The following is a 13,308-nucleotide window of genomic DNA, read 5'->3' on the forward strand; positions in this document are numbered from 1 at the left end:
GGGGGGGGGAGGGGGGGACAGGGAGGAAAATGTACAACAATGAACGATTACAAACTCAAGTGCTTTATAAACTTTCATTAAAATGTCAATAAACAAACAAACAAACCCCAAAATAACACATCATTATCGTTAAGAAAGAATGAAGAGTTACAGGACAGAATTCTAGGCTGCATCTAGTCCCCACATTATTGTGTGTCTCTTGACATGCCACCCACCCATTTTGAGTCATTGTTGACTAAAGGATAAGATGGGTAACAAAAGACCAAGGTCCCTTCCAGCTTTAAAATATTTTCATACTGAGACTCTGTAAAACTGAAGGGCTGAGTGGTGTACTCTCATAATGGCCGCTTGCATGATTTCTCAAACTGAAGAGTGGGGAAAATGAATGCAAGTCTCACATTGCAAAACTGGAGAATGCTGTGGGCAAAATCTTGAATGATTCAGGAAGCCTCAAAAGAAGACGGAGGGAATACACAGAATCACTATTGGCTGACACAGAACCATTTCAGGAAATAGCCTATGTTCAGAAACAAATGGTGATGAATGAAGAAGTTCAAGCTACATGGAAGGATTTGGAAGAAAAATAAGGCCCCAAGAATTGGTGGGATACCAATTGAAGTGTTTTGATAAACAAATGCAGTCCTGTATGTGCTTATCAGTCTATGCAAAGAAATTTAGAAGCTATCTACATTGGCAGATAGCCAACTGACTGGAAGAGATCCCTATTTATTCCCATTCCCCAAAACTGTGATCTAACAGAATGTAGAAATTATTGAACAATAGCACTAATATAAAATGAAAATAAAATCTTACTGGAGATTATCCAAAAACAGCTGGAATAATACATATATAGAGAACTGTCAGAAATCCAAGCTGGCTTTTAAAGAGGCCATGGCACCAGGGATATCATTGCTCATGTCAGATGTATCTTGTGTGAAATCAGAGAATACCAGAAGGATGTCTATTTGTATTTTATTGACTATGCAAAGGCATTTAACTGTGTGCATTGTAACAAATTATGGATAACATTGAGAAGAATGGGAATCCCAGAACACTAAATTGTACTCATGTGAAACTTAAGACCAAGAAACTGTCATCCAAACAAAGTAAGAGATCACTGAATGGTTTAAAAGTTTTTTTTAAAAGTGTGTGGCAGGGCTGTATCTTTTCTCTATACCTATTTAGTTTGTATGTCCAGCAAATAATTTGAGAGGCTGGACTTAATGAAGAAAAGTGTGGCCTCTGGATTGGAAGAAGACTCATCAACAAGCTGCTTTATTCAGATTATGCCACCTTGCTTACTAAAAGAGAAGAGGACTTGAAGTGCTTGCTGGAAAAATCAAAGACTATATGCATGCGATATGGATTACACCCTGACATCAAGAAGACCAAAATCATCAGCACTGGGCCAATAGGCAACATCATGATAGCTGGAGAGAAGACTGATGTTAACAATGTCATCTTGCTTGGATCCAAGATCAACATCCTTGGCACCAGCAGTCAAGGAATTAAAAGACATATTCAATTGGGTAAATCTTCTGTCAAGGACCTCTCTAAGGTACTAAGGAGCAATAATGTCAGTTTTAAGACTAAGGTGCATCTGACTCAAGCCGTGGTCTTTTAAAATGCTTATTATGCATCTGTTAGACAATGACTGACGATTACAGCAGAATCTCAGAACGTTTAATGCCTTTGAGTTGTGATGCTGGAGAAGAGTACTGAGTATCTAACGGACTGCCAAAAGAACAATCTTGTCTTGGAGAAAGTATAACCAAGGTGCTTTTCAGAGGCAAGGATGTGAAGCTTCGTCTCATATGTTTTGGGTCTGCTCTTAGGAGGGGCTGGTCCTTGGAGAGGGACATCATGCTTAGAAATGTGGAGAGTCAGCAGTGCAAAAGAGGAAGACCCTCAATGAGATGGATTGACGCAGTGACTGACAATAGGCTAAAGCATAGGAGGGATGATGAGGATGGCATAGAATAGGACAAAATATAGATCTGTCACTATGAGTCAGTCGATTCTGTGGCACCCAGCAATAACAACAGCATGAGCCCTGGTGAAAATCCTGCAGCCTTAAACACCGGACAGAAAAACCTCGGGAATGAGGAACAGTTAGAAAGATTTATTAGTAATAAAATCTTGTTATCCTGAGAACTGGAGATCTAGAAGTTTTGTTCTTTCCATGAGAGATCACAGAGAAAGGCACAGGATAACTGTGCCCTCACGTGGCAAGGAAAGGATCCCTGGTGGTACAGTGGTAAAGTCCTGGACTGCGAACTGAATCGTCGGTGGTGTCAGGGTTGGAATCTGCTGCCTCCTTTGCAAGAGAAAGATATAGGAGTCTACGTCCGTAAACATTATGGCTTTGGAAGCTTTATAGAGCAGTCATGTTCCGTGCAAGAGGTTTCTATGAGTCAGGACTGACCTGCTGGCATTGAGTTTGTTTTTGTTGTTGTTCAGTGATAATCCATAATTCCAGTTCTTAGAAGAGGATAGAGAGCAGGGGATCCATTGCTGGTGTCAGGTGTATTTTAATTGAAAGCAGAAAATACAAGAACGATGCTTTCCTGTGTTTTGTTAACTAAGCAAATGTATTCAGCTGTGTGGGTCATATTACAGATAACACTGAGTAGAATGAATGGAAATTCCAGAACACTTAATTGTGTTCATTTGGAACCTACACTAAAAAAGCAGTCGTTTGAACAGAACGAAGACATATTGCATGGTTTAAATCAGGAAAAGTGTGCATCAGGATTTTATCCTTGATTCAGTATGTATGCTGAGCAAATAATTAATGAGATGAGCACATCATCAGGATTAGAGGAAAACTTGTTAAAGATTTATAATATGTAGACAACATAACCTTTCTTGCTGAGAACAAAGACAATTTGGAACACATATTGAGGAAGAGCAAATACTAAACTCTTTAGTAGATGAAGTAGATTACACTTCAACATTAATTAAAAAAACCAACAGGGAAAAGATCCTCACAAGTAACAGGAAAAAGAACCAACAAGTAACATCACAATGGGGAAAATACTGAAATTGTTCAAGATTTCATTTTCTTGGTTCCACAATCGATGTCCATAGAAGCAGCAGTCAAGAAATTAAGTGGCATTATTTCATTGGGAAAATTGGCCACAAAAATATCTCTTCAGTGTCAAAGTACAAGGATGTCACCTTGAATACAAAGGTGTGCCTGAAATGTGTCATATAAAATGTGACATGTGAAATCTGGACAATGAATAAGAAAGGCCAAAGAAGAATTGATGTTTTTGAATTGTGGTATTGTTGAAGGACATTGACTATACCATGGACTGGTGGTGCAGTGTGTTATTTGTTAAATTACTGACTGATGGCTAATGGTTTGAATCCGCCAGTTTTCCTGGGAGGGAGAAAAATATTTAAGATCTACAAGATTGGGAATCTGATGAAAGGTCACTATGAGTCAGAATTGACTTGATAGTGGTGGGTTTAGTTTGGATTTTAGCAGAACAAACGCATTTGTCTTGGAAGAAATACAGCTGGACTGTTACCTAGAAGAAAGGAGGGTGAGATTTTGTCTCATGTACTTTGGATGGAGAACTGCTTGGTAAAGCAAAGGGTCAATGAAAAAAGAGAAAGACCATCAAAGAGATGGACTGACAGAGTGCCTGCAATGAGTTCAAATACAGTAATAGTAATGATCGCAAGGATGGTGCAGGACCTTATACATAGGGTTCCTATGGGTTAGAACAAACAGATGGCACCTAAAACAAGAGGCTATAAAGTAGTCCTCATGTGTAGTGGTTAAGTGTTTGTTGTTACTCAGAAGGTTGAGAGTTTACTCTGTTAGCCACTCTATGGTAGAAAGATGTGGCAGCCCATTTCTGTAGGAATGACAACCTGAGAAGTCCTTAGGGAAATTCTGCTCTGTCCAGTAGGATCTCTGTTAAAAGCAATTCCACCTCAGGTTCAGGTTTATATAGAAAACTGACTAGGAACTTCTTTTCTCTACTTGGCTTGGGTATATGAAAAGACAGACTATCCAGTCTTTTATTATGGGACACATAGGGAGCCAGGGTTGTGGAAGAGTCAGGGAAGAAGATTCTGAGCACATTAGGTGGTGGTATTATGTGCCGCCAATCAACCATGACTCTGAGCGACCTAATGCACAGTAGGTCTGAACCCTGCCCTGTCCTGAGCCGATCTTTCTGTCTCTGACACGCCTGCCCTCATTACCCCAGTTATTGTGTCAATCCATCTCATCTGGGTCATCTTCTCCTGCACTGTCCTTCCACCCTTCAAAGCTTAATATCCTTCTCCAGTGACTGGTCCCTCCTGGCTCAAAATCCTCGCTGCACTCCAGACCACAGAATTCTGGACCACTCTCTCCCCCTTCACCAGCCCTTAGCACAGTGATGGCTGCTCACACTGGATACGAAGGGGGTGGGTTTTAGAGGCGATGAATGTGAAGAAGGAGGAGCTGCCCTTGGCGCCTCCATTCCCTGCTGAATGAGAGACTTATTCCTGGATCCCTGTATGCAAACTCTGGGAACATTTCCCATAGACTGTTCACAATGATGATATAGATTTATTTATAGAATTATTCATTCAGCAGTATTAATTGGGTGCCTATGGGGGAGGGCAAGTACGTTTCAGGTGCTTAGAAATATAACATGGCAACTGGTTAATGGTTGGAGCTACCTTTAACCCAGCACTGACCATGGACCTGAAGTGGTACTGATGCCTTAGCATTTCTCACCACCGTGGCAACCCAGGGAGGAAGCTACGGCTACTGTTCTTACTTTCCTGATGGGTAACAGAGTCTGAAAGGGCACAAGGAACATGTCCAAGAAGTCTCACTTAGTAAGAGACGTTACCAGGTCTAGGATGAGCCAAACCTATGCTGTTAGCCACTCTGCTGGTTTCTGTAACTGGTTTTTACATTTGAGCTGCAACAGAAATCACCTGAAAATACTTTTTCAAAGTCAGATTGGTGGGCTCCACCCCCAGGAGTTCTGATTTAGTAAGTTTGAGGGGAACCCAAGAATCTACTAGTTTGCTCCCCTTGCAACTCTGGTGGCCTACTGGTAAGAATCATGCACTGTAATCCCAAAGGCACATGGTTCGAATCTACCAGGAGCTCTCTGGGAGAAGGATGAACAATCTCCTCCCAGGCAGTTTACTGCCTCTGAAAACTTACTGGAGGGTCAACTATGGGTGGGTTCCAACTCTATGGCATATAACTTATTCCCCCGTGAGGCTAGTGCTGCAGGTCTGGGCACCACACCTGAGTGCAAATCAACTGTTCTAATCTACCTCACCTGTCTACATGTGGAGAAACACTTATTTCAGGGATTCTGGGCACTATCTCTTCCCCCATTACCCTACCCCTGCAGTCATTGTCTCTTTTCCACACAGCTCGGTGACCATAGCTGACATCTGTTGGAGAGCTCACACGATCTGATTGAATTGGGTAGTGCTCACCGGGGAGCCAGTCCAGCCCAGCAGGGCAAAGGCTCGGCATTCGTAGGGGCACACAACGAGGTCCACGCGGATGGCCTTCCAGGTCTTTCCTTGCAGCTGGCTGGACGTGCCATCATCTACACACTCACGGTGCAATTTTAAAATCAGAAAGCACTTTTGAAAATGATCTAAAGCATCCACCTTCCTGCTAGGCATCTTGAGCTTTTCAAAGGTGGACTCGTAAAGGTCACAGTATAAAAGCAGTCCCTGAAAGGAAACAAGAAGACAGTAGCATGAGTCTCCGCTGATGAGACCAGGACTCCGTACTGAGCTCCTAATGAAAGTGCTTTGTGAAACCGTTACACATTTGGGCAGAACTGGCTGGTTTGTTTTGTTTTGTTTTGTTTTTGTCTTTGCATTGGGCCTACCTAGCAATACCAGAGAAGACACTACGGAAGTGGTTGTATTGGCTTTTCAGTTGTTGTTGTTAGGGTCATCGAGTATGACTCATAGCAAGCCTATAAACAGCAGATCTGAACCTCATCCTATTTGTGCCATCTTCACACTTCTTGACACACTAGAGCCCATTGCAGCAGTCACCGTGTCAATCCTCTTGGTTGAGGGTCTTCCTCTCCTTCACTGATCTTCCACCCTTCCAAGCATGATGTCCCTTTCCAAGCAATAGCCTCTCCTAGCAACATGGACAAAGTGTGTGAGGTGACGCCTCAACATTCTTGCCTCCAAGGAGCACTCTGGCTGCACCCGCTCCAAGACATTCCTGTTTGTTCTTTTAGTCCTCCTTGGGATGTCCAGAGCTTTTCTCCAACACCAAGGCTCAAAGGCATCAATTCTTCTTCTGTCATCTTTATTCATTGTCCAGCTCTAAGATCCATAGCAAGTGATCACAAAGACCATGGCTTGAATTAGATACACCTTAGTACTCAAATTGACATCATTACTCCTCAGTAATTTGGAGAGGTCCCTAACTACAAACTCTCCCAGTGCAATGCATCTCCTTTTGTCCTGACTGCTGGTACCAATGGTGTTAATTATGGATCCAACTAAGATGACGTTGTTGACCGTTTCAGTCTCTTCTCCATCCATCATGTTGCTATTTGGACCAGTGGTACAAATTTTTGTGTTCTTGACATTGAGATGCAATCCATACTGAAGGCTGCATTCCTTGATCTTCTGCAACAAGTGCTTCAAGTCCTTTAAGCAAGCAAGGTTGTATCATCTGCATAATGCAGGTTATTGATGAATCTCCTTCCAATCCTGATGTCACATTCCTTTTCATATAGTCCAGCTTCTTGAACAATTTGCTCAACGAACAGATTGAATAGGTATGGAGAGAGAATACAACCTGATGTGCTTTGTTCTTAATTTTAAGCCATGTAGTGTTTCTCTGCTCTGTTAGCACAACAGTCTCCTGGTCTAGTTCGAGGTTTCACTTGAGCACGATTAAGTGTTCTGGGACTCCCATTGTTCTCAGTGTCAGCCACAACTTGTTATGATCCACACAATCAAATGCCTTTGCAAAGTCAATAAAGCACAAATAGACATTCTTCTGATATTCTCTACTTTAGCTGGGTTCCATCACACATCAGAAATTATATCCCTGGTGCCATAGCTTCTTCTAAATCCTACTTGAACTTCTGGAAGTTTCTTGTCTATGTACCACTCCAGTCATTTTTGAATGATCTTCAATAGTATTTTGCTTGCATGTGATATTAATGATATTGTTTGATAGTTTCCACATTTTGTTGGATCACCTTTCTTGGGAATGGGAACAAATATGGACCTCTTCTGATCCACTGGCCACACAGCTGTCCTCCAAATTTCCTGGCATAGACTAGTATTCACATTGTTATAGTCTAGCTTGTTGGGGACTTTCTATAATAATTAGCCATTTCTAATTCTTTTAATAATTACACAATTAGAAAGTAAATAATGTACAAACTTTAACAATATTTGTACAATGTTTGAATATCTAAACATTTCTATCTTTCTTTTTACCTCCTTTTCCCAAAAGGTTATCACTTTATGCAAAAGTTGTTGTTCTTGTTCTTCTGTTGCTTCTGGACTGGTAATTAAGAAATCTACATCATGTCCCACCTTCTTACCCCTGATTGAAAAATAGTAGAAAATGGGAAGAAATTAGATTTTTGGTTCTCAATTTTTTTAAAAAAATATCTTTGTTTCTATGTCCTATGATTAAAGTTTGCAATACATTTGTGTTTTTTAAAAAATTCTATTTCTAGTGTAAACTAGGTGTCCCTTAAAAAATAAACTCATAGGGAAAAAAGAATATAAAGTACATATAGAATTATGCATGGAAAGGTAAAAGTGGTAAAGATTATTTCTTCTATACGTATACACAGAGAGGGAAAGGGAGAAACAGACACACACAGAGAAAGAGAGAGAGAGAAAGGAAGAAATATAAGAGAATGACAATAGAGAAACAAACTGACATTCACAACTAGCATGTTGAAATGGTGAGATAAATTCCATCTTCTTCTTCTTCCTGCCTTTTCCTAAACTTGGCTTGCTAGATAGCTAAGAGCCACTTGGTCAGAGGATCAGAGAGAAAGCAGGAGAAAGGGTTGGGAGAGAAAGAGTTCCTTTATGAATTAGTAGTTTCAGTATTCAGCAACTATATATTATTTCTACTAAGAGCCCATTTACTCATTCATTGACTCGACCAACATTTCTTGAGCATCTTCTCTGTGCCAGACACTGAAGACTAAGCCAACTCACACTAAATTCCAGAATCTTAGTGTGTAAAACATGCACACAAGTTGCCATCATGCTGTGTAAAAAGTGTCAAGGGCCCAGCAAGCATGGAGGTGTTGATTCACCCTAGAAGAAATCAGGAAAGACTTCCCAGGGAAGGCAATGTCTGATTTGAGTCATTAATGAGAGGTTAGCTAGGTGACAATTGGAGGAAAATTAGTGTAACCAGAAGAGCTTAAACTAAGCAAAGTCACAGAGTTAAGAAATAGTCCCATGTGTGTAGGGGGTTGCTGAACCCCAAGTTCTTTGGGGTTGCTTAAATGAAACATGGTCAGCAGGAGATGAAACAGCAGAGAGAAGTCAGTACCAGATCACAAAAGACATTTCATAGAGTATTCAAAAGTAGAGGCACATCTGTTGGTCCCTCCTCTCCCACCACTACGATCCTGGGAAGGAGAGGACAGGAAGGCCATTAATTATGCTTGAACACCAAGTTTACAAGTTTTAAAAATCAAGCTTCCTATGCTACACCTCAGTGGGGATAATTGCAGAAATATGTTTGTAACACCAGGAGAAGATGTTCATACTACTATAAAATTGTGTCCACAAACATCAAGCTACTGACAGGAGTAGAGTAGAGGATACAAAAGTAGTGTTCATTATTTACCTCCGGAACCCTCCTGTCATGGTGACTATGGCATCCGGCAGAAATGCCCACACGGCCTCTTTAACCAGTACTCCGACTGCCTCTGCTTCAGCCCTGGTCACACAGCTGACAAGGTCTTCATAATAGAGGAATCCTGAGAGACCACTGGACAGATTAGTGAAGTGGAAATAATCAGCCCTCGGGATCCTGCCCTCCTCAACTAGATCCAGCATGTCCACAGGCACTAACACCAAACTTTGTTTCCTTAGAGACAGAATAATTCATGCTGTCAATTTGGTTCATGAATTTTTCCACATTAACACAGCTCTATGCATTTTGAGAGAAGGGCTTAAACAATATTCTTAAGAGGGAAACAATATTTCACATTCCTCTGAAAGGCAAGCTGCTCAAATTGGATTTCCTATGAGTAGAACCAGGTATATTGATCAATGTGTTGTGGTTTCCTCTTATTTTAAAAAAAGGTAGTACATAAACATTTGGGATGGGAACACTTAAGGTTAGAAGGTTTTAGTCAACTTAAAATTTAATGGCAAGAACAGGGAAAAGGTTTGTGTCTGAGTTGAGACAAACAGTGCTTCAGTGGTTTGCCTTGATGCTTCATTGCTTGACCACCACAGATATGTGAAAACGGGCAGAGTCACTGGAGTAAAGAGCTAATGACATGACTGCTTCACAGATCAATGGAAGGTGGTGTGGAGGTGAAAAGAAAGATGGGAGATCATACAGTCAATAACAGAAGTGAAACATTGGAATGAAGGTAAGTGGGGATATGGGAAGAGTCATAGGGTCTTAGAGACAGGGATTTCCGAGGACTTGTCTTTTGATGAGTGACTGTTTGAATCGTCCTGATAAATGGGGACTCTGGGATAGTCCGTGGGGAGTTGTGCTATTGATCTAAGATCACCCCAGTCTGGGGGGTCAAATCTACCAGCAGCATCAAGGGAGAAATATGAACATTGTCCTCTCATCCGAATGGAGGGTCAGCTATGAAATGATTCTGATTCAATGGCACTGATAGAGTTTCAAGTCTCTGGAGGCAGCCCATTTCCTAATTGTAAACTCTGAGTAGTTCTTTGTTTTGATGAGCTTGAATCTATTTACTACGTTGGAGTTCCACCCTTCACTGGTCCTGGGTTGACACAGAGCATATCTATTAGCCCTTCCAGTCCCACCACCAGAATCCTGGGAGGAAGAAGACAGGGGAGACCACTTGGCTTGAACAACACGTTCACAGGTTTTCAAATTCAAGCTTCTCATGGTAATTGCAAAAATGTGTTGGTAAGACCAAGAGGAGATAGTCAGATAAACTTCTGTCTAGTATCAACCACAAGACTTGAACATTTTTTCTTATAAATACTAATATCCTCTTTTTCCTTTTTATAAAGTCACAGTTTTTAGTGCAATATTGTAATTCTTTTTAAATCTTGAGTTTTGATTTAAAAATGTCTTTTTAGACATAAGTTGCCTTCATGATTTAGATTCAAAGCACAACTCATTTGGCAGCCATCAAACTTGTTCAGTGATGTATGTACAGTCAGAAAGGTATGGTGTTCAACTCCTTTAAAAAGATAAGCACATGTCATAAGTGAAATGAATAGAGAAGTTCTTTGACAATTTGTTGACTGGGAAAACAACTTAATTGCCATTGCTTATTGGTATAAGTATCAGGATATTTCATTCTTTACAAAAAACTTTTCACCCTGCCTAAAGTAATATGTGTGCTTCCAGATATAAACATTTACTTTTTATTGCAGGATTATGTGTGTAATAGTGTTTACCTCTGTTGGCCATCTTGCTGTGCACCGCTCCATGTACTTACTCCCTGTCTAGTGATATTCTGCTGATCATTCTTGTACTATATATTGCCTTTCCCTTCACCCATCTTAATGTGCCTCTTACCTAGTTACCATTTTTTTACTCCCATCTCCCTCTCTTCTCATCCTTGGTAAAAACTGGCTTCAAAACCAGTATTACATGATAGCTCAATCCTCATGAAATTGCAAACCAGTGTAATTATGTTGTTGTTGTTATGTGCCGTCGAGTCGCTTGTGACTCATAGCGACCCTATGTACAACAGCCCTAAACTCCACTCTGTCCTGTGCCAATCGCACTCCCTGACACTCCCATCCCAATTATCCCAGTCACTGAATCAATCCACCTCATAGAGGGCCTTCCTCTCCTGCGCTGTCCCTCCACCCTCCCAAGCATGATGTCCTTCTCCAAGGACCGGTCTCTCCTCACAACATGTCCAAAGTATGTTAGACAGAGCCTCAGAATCCTTGCCTCCAAGGAGCCACCCTGTTTAACCCTTTCCAGGACAAATCTGTTTGTTTTCCTAGCAGTCCATGGTATTCTCAATACTCTTCTCCAGCACCACAGCTCAAAGGCATCAATTTTCCTTCTATCCTCCTTGGTCATTGTCCAACTCTCTGATGCATAACAAGTGATTGCGAAGACCATAGCTTGTATCAGACACACCTTAGTCTCCAGAGAGACACCATTGCTCTTCAGTACTTAGGAGAGGTCCCTAACAGTAGACTTTCCCATGGCAATGCGCCTTTTAATTTCCTGGCTGCTGGTGCCAAGAGTGTTGACTGTGGAGCCAAGCAAACTAAAGCTGTGTACAATCTCAATCTCTTCACCATCCATCCTGATGCTGCCATTTGGTCCAGTGGTGAGAATCTTTGTCTTCTTGACATTGAGCCTCAATCCATATTGTAGGCTGCAGTCCTTGACACTCTGCAGCAGGCGCTTCAGGTCCTCCTCAGTTTCAGCAAGCAGGGTTGTGTCATCTGCATAACGCAGGTTGTTGATAAATCGTCCACCAATCTTGACCCCACATTTCTTCTCATAGAGCCCAGCCTCCCAGATAATCTGTTCTGCATATAGGTTGAAAAGGTATGGAGATAGGATGCATCCCTGGCGTACGCCCTTCCCAATTTTGAACCATGCAGTGTTCCCTTGCTCTGTTCTGACAACTGCCTCCTGGTCCAAGTTGTGCATTAGAATGATCAAGTGTTCTGGGATTCCCATTCTTCTCAGAGTCAGCCATAGTTTGTTATGATCTACACAGTCAAATGCCTTTGCATAGTCAATGAAACACAGATAAACATTCCTCTGGTATTCCCTGCTTTCAGGCAAGATCCATCTAACATCAGCTACAATATCTCTAGTACCACGACCCATTCTAAACCCAGCCTGGACTTTTGGTAGTTCTCTGTTGATGTGCTGTTCCAGTCATTTTTTTATAATCTTCAGTAAAATCTTGCTTGCATGTGAAATCAGTGAAATTGTTCTGCAGTTTCCACATTCTGTTGGGTCACCTTTAAGTAATAATAAATAAAATTTCCCATTGAACTGTGGATCATGCTTCCAGTGTGTTTAATTAGTTTACCTTTTGCTGTATTCTATTCTCATAACCTTTTCAAGCATAATACCCCTCTCTAAGGAGTAGCCACTCCTAGCAAAATGCCTGAAGATGTGAGATAGAGCTTTGTCATCTTTGCCTCTCAGGAGCACTCTGGCTATACTTTTTAAAGACATATCAGTTCTTTTTGCAGTCCATGGGAAATTCAGTACTCTTCTCCAAAACTACAGTTCAAAGGCATCAGTTCTTCTTCTGTCATCCTTATTCATTGTCCAGCTCTCAGATGCATAGCAAGTGATTGAAAAGACCATGGCTTGAATCATGCACACCTTAGTCTCATTACTGACATCATTGCTCCTGAGTAATTTGGAAAGATCCCTGATGGCAGACTTACTGAGTGTGATGTCTTCTGACTGCTGGTACCAAGGATGTTAATTGTAGATCCAAGTAAGGTGACATCATTGACTATTTCAATATTTTCTCCATCTATCATGATGTTTCCTATTGGTCCAGTGGTGAGAATTTTCATTTTCTTGATGTTGAGATGTAATCCATATTGAAGGCTGTAGTCTTTGATTTTCTGCAGCAAGCACTTCAAGTCTTTCTCACTTTAACACGTTGCTGCAAATGATGGCTATAAGCATGGTCATAAATTTAAAGGTGTGCAGCAATGTGTTAAGCAAGCAAGGTTGTGTCATCTGTATAAGGCAGGTTGTTGATGAGTCTTCCCTCTAATCCTGATGCCACATTCTTCTTCATAAAGTCCAGCTTCTCGAACTAATTTTTCAGCATAGATATATAGATTGGGAAATCTGGTGGTCTAGTGGTAAGGAGCTGGGCTGCCAACCCAAAGGCATACAGTTCAAATCCACAAGCTGCTCCACAGGAAAAAGATGGGCAGTCAACTCCTGTGTGATTTACTGCTTCTAAAACCCACTGGAGGTCAGATATGGACCGATTCCCACTCAATGTACACAGCAGCACTAACTACCACCCGCAGAACCCATAATTCTGACATCATGAAACAGGATTAGAACTGATAATATTAAAATGAAGCCTCTAACAGCCTCTTAACTTTGTAACCAATCTAAGG

General features: G+C 41.2%; 1 protein-coding gene across 2 annotated transcripts in view; it reads right to left on the minus strand.

Annotated features, from left to right (window-relative positions):
• Positions 1 to 13,308, minus strand: part of DNTT (DNA nucleotidylexotransferase) — a 52,050-nt gene that overhangs the window by 4,793 nt on the left and 33,949 nt on the right. For both annotated transcript variants that reach the window (XM_006880079.1, XM_006880078.1), the window contains exons 7-9: positions 8,849 to 8,981; positions 7,465 to 7,573; positions 5,470 to 5,715 (exon numbers count right to left, since the gene is read on the minus strand). In XM_006880079.1, coding sequence (XP_006880141.1) covers positions 5,470 to 5,715; positions 7,465 to 7,573; positions 8,849 to 8,981 — 488 coding nt within the window. The remainder of the gene's footprint in view (positions 1 to 5,469; positions 5,716 to 7,464; positions 7,574 to 8,848; positions 8,982 to 13,308) is intronic.

The sequence above is a fragment of the Elephantulus edwardii genome, unplaced genomic scaffold, assembly GCF_000299155.1.
Source record: "Elephantulus edwardii isolate Elephantulus edwardi_28Jun2011 unplaced genomic scaffold, EleEdw1.0 scaffold00006, whole genome shotgun sequence".
NCBI lineage: Eukaryota > Metazoa > Chordata > Mammalia > Macroscelidea > Macroscelididae > Elephantulus > Elephantulus edwardii.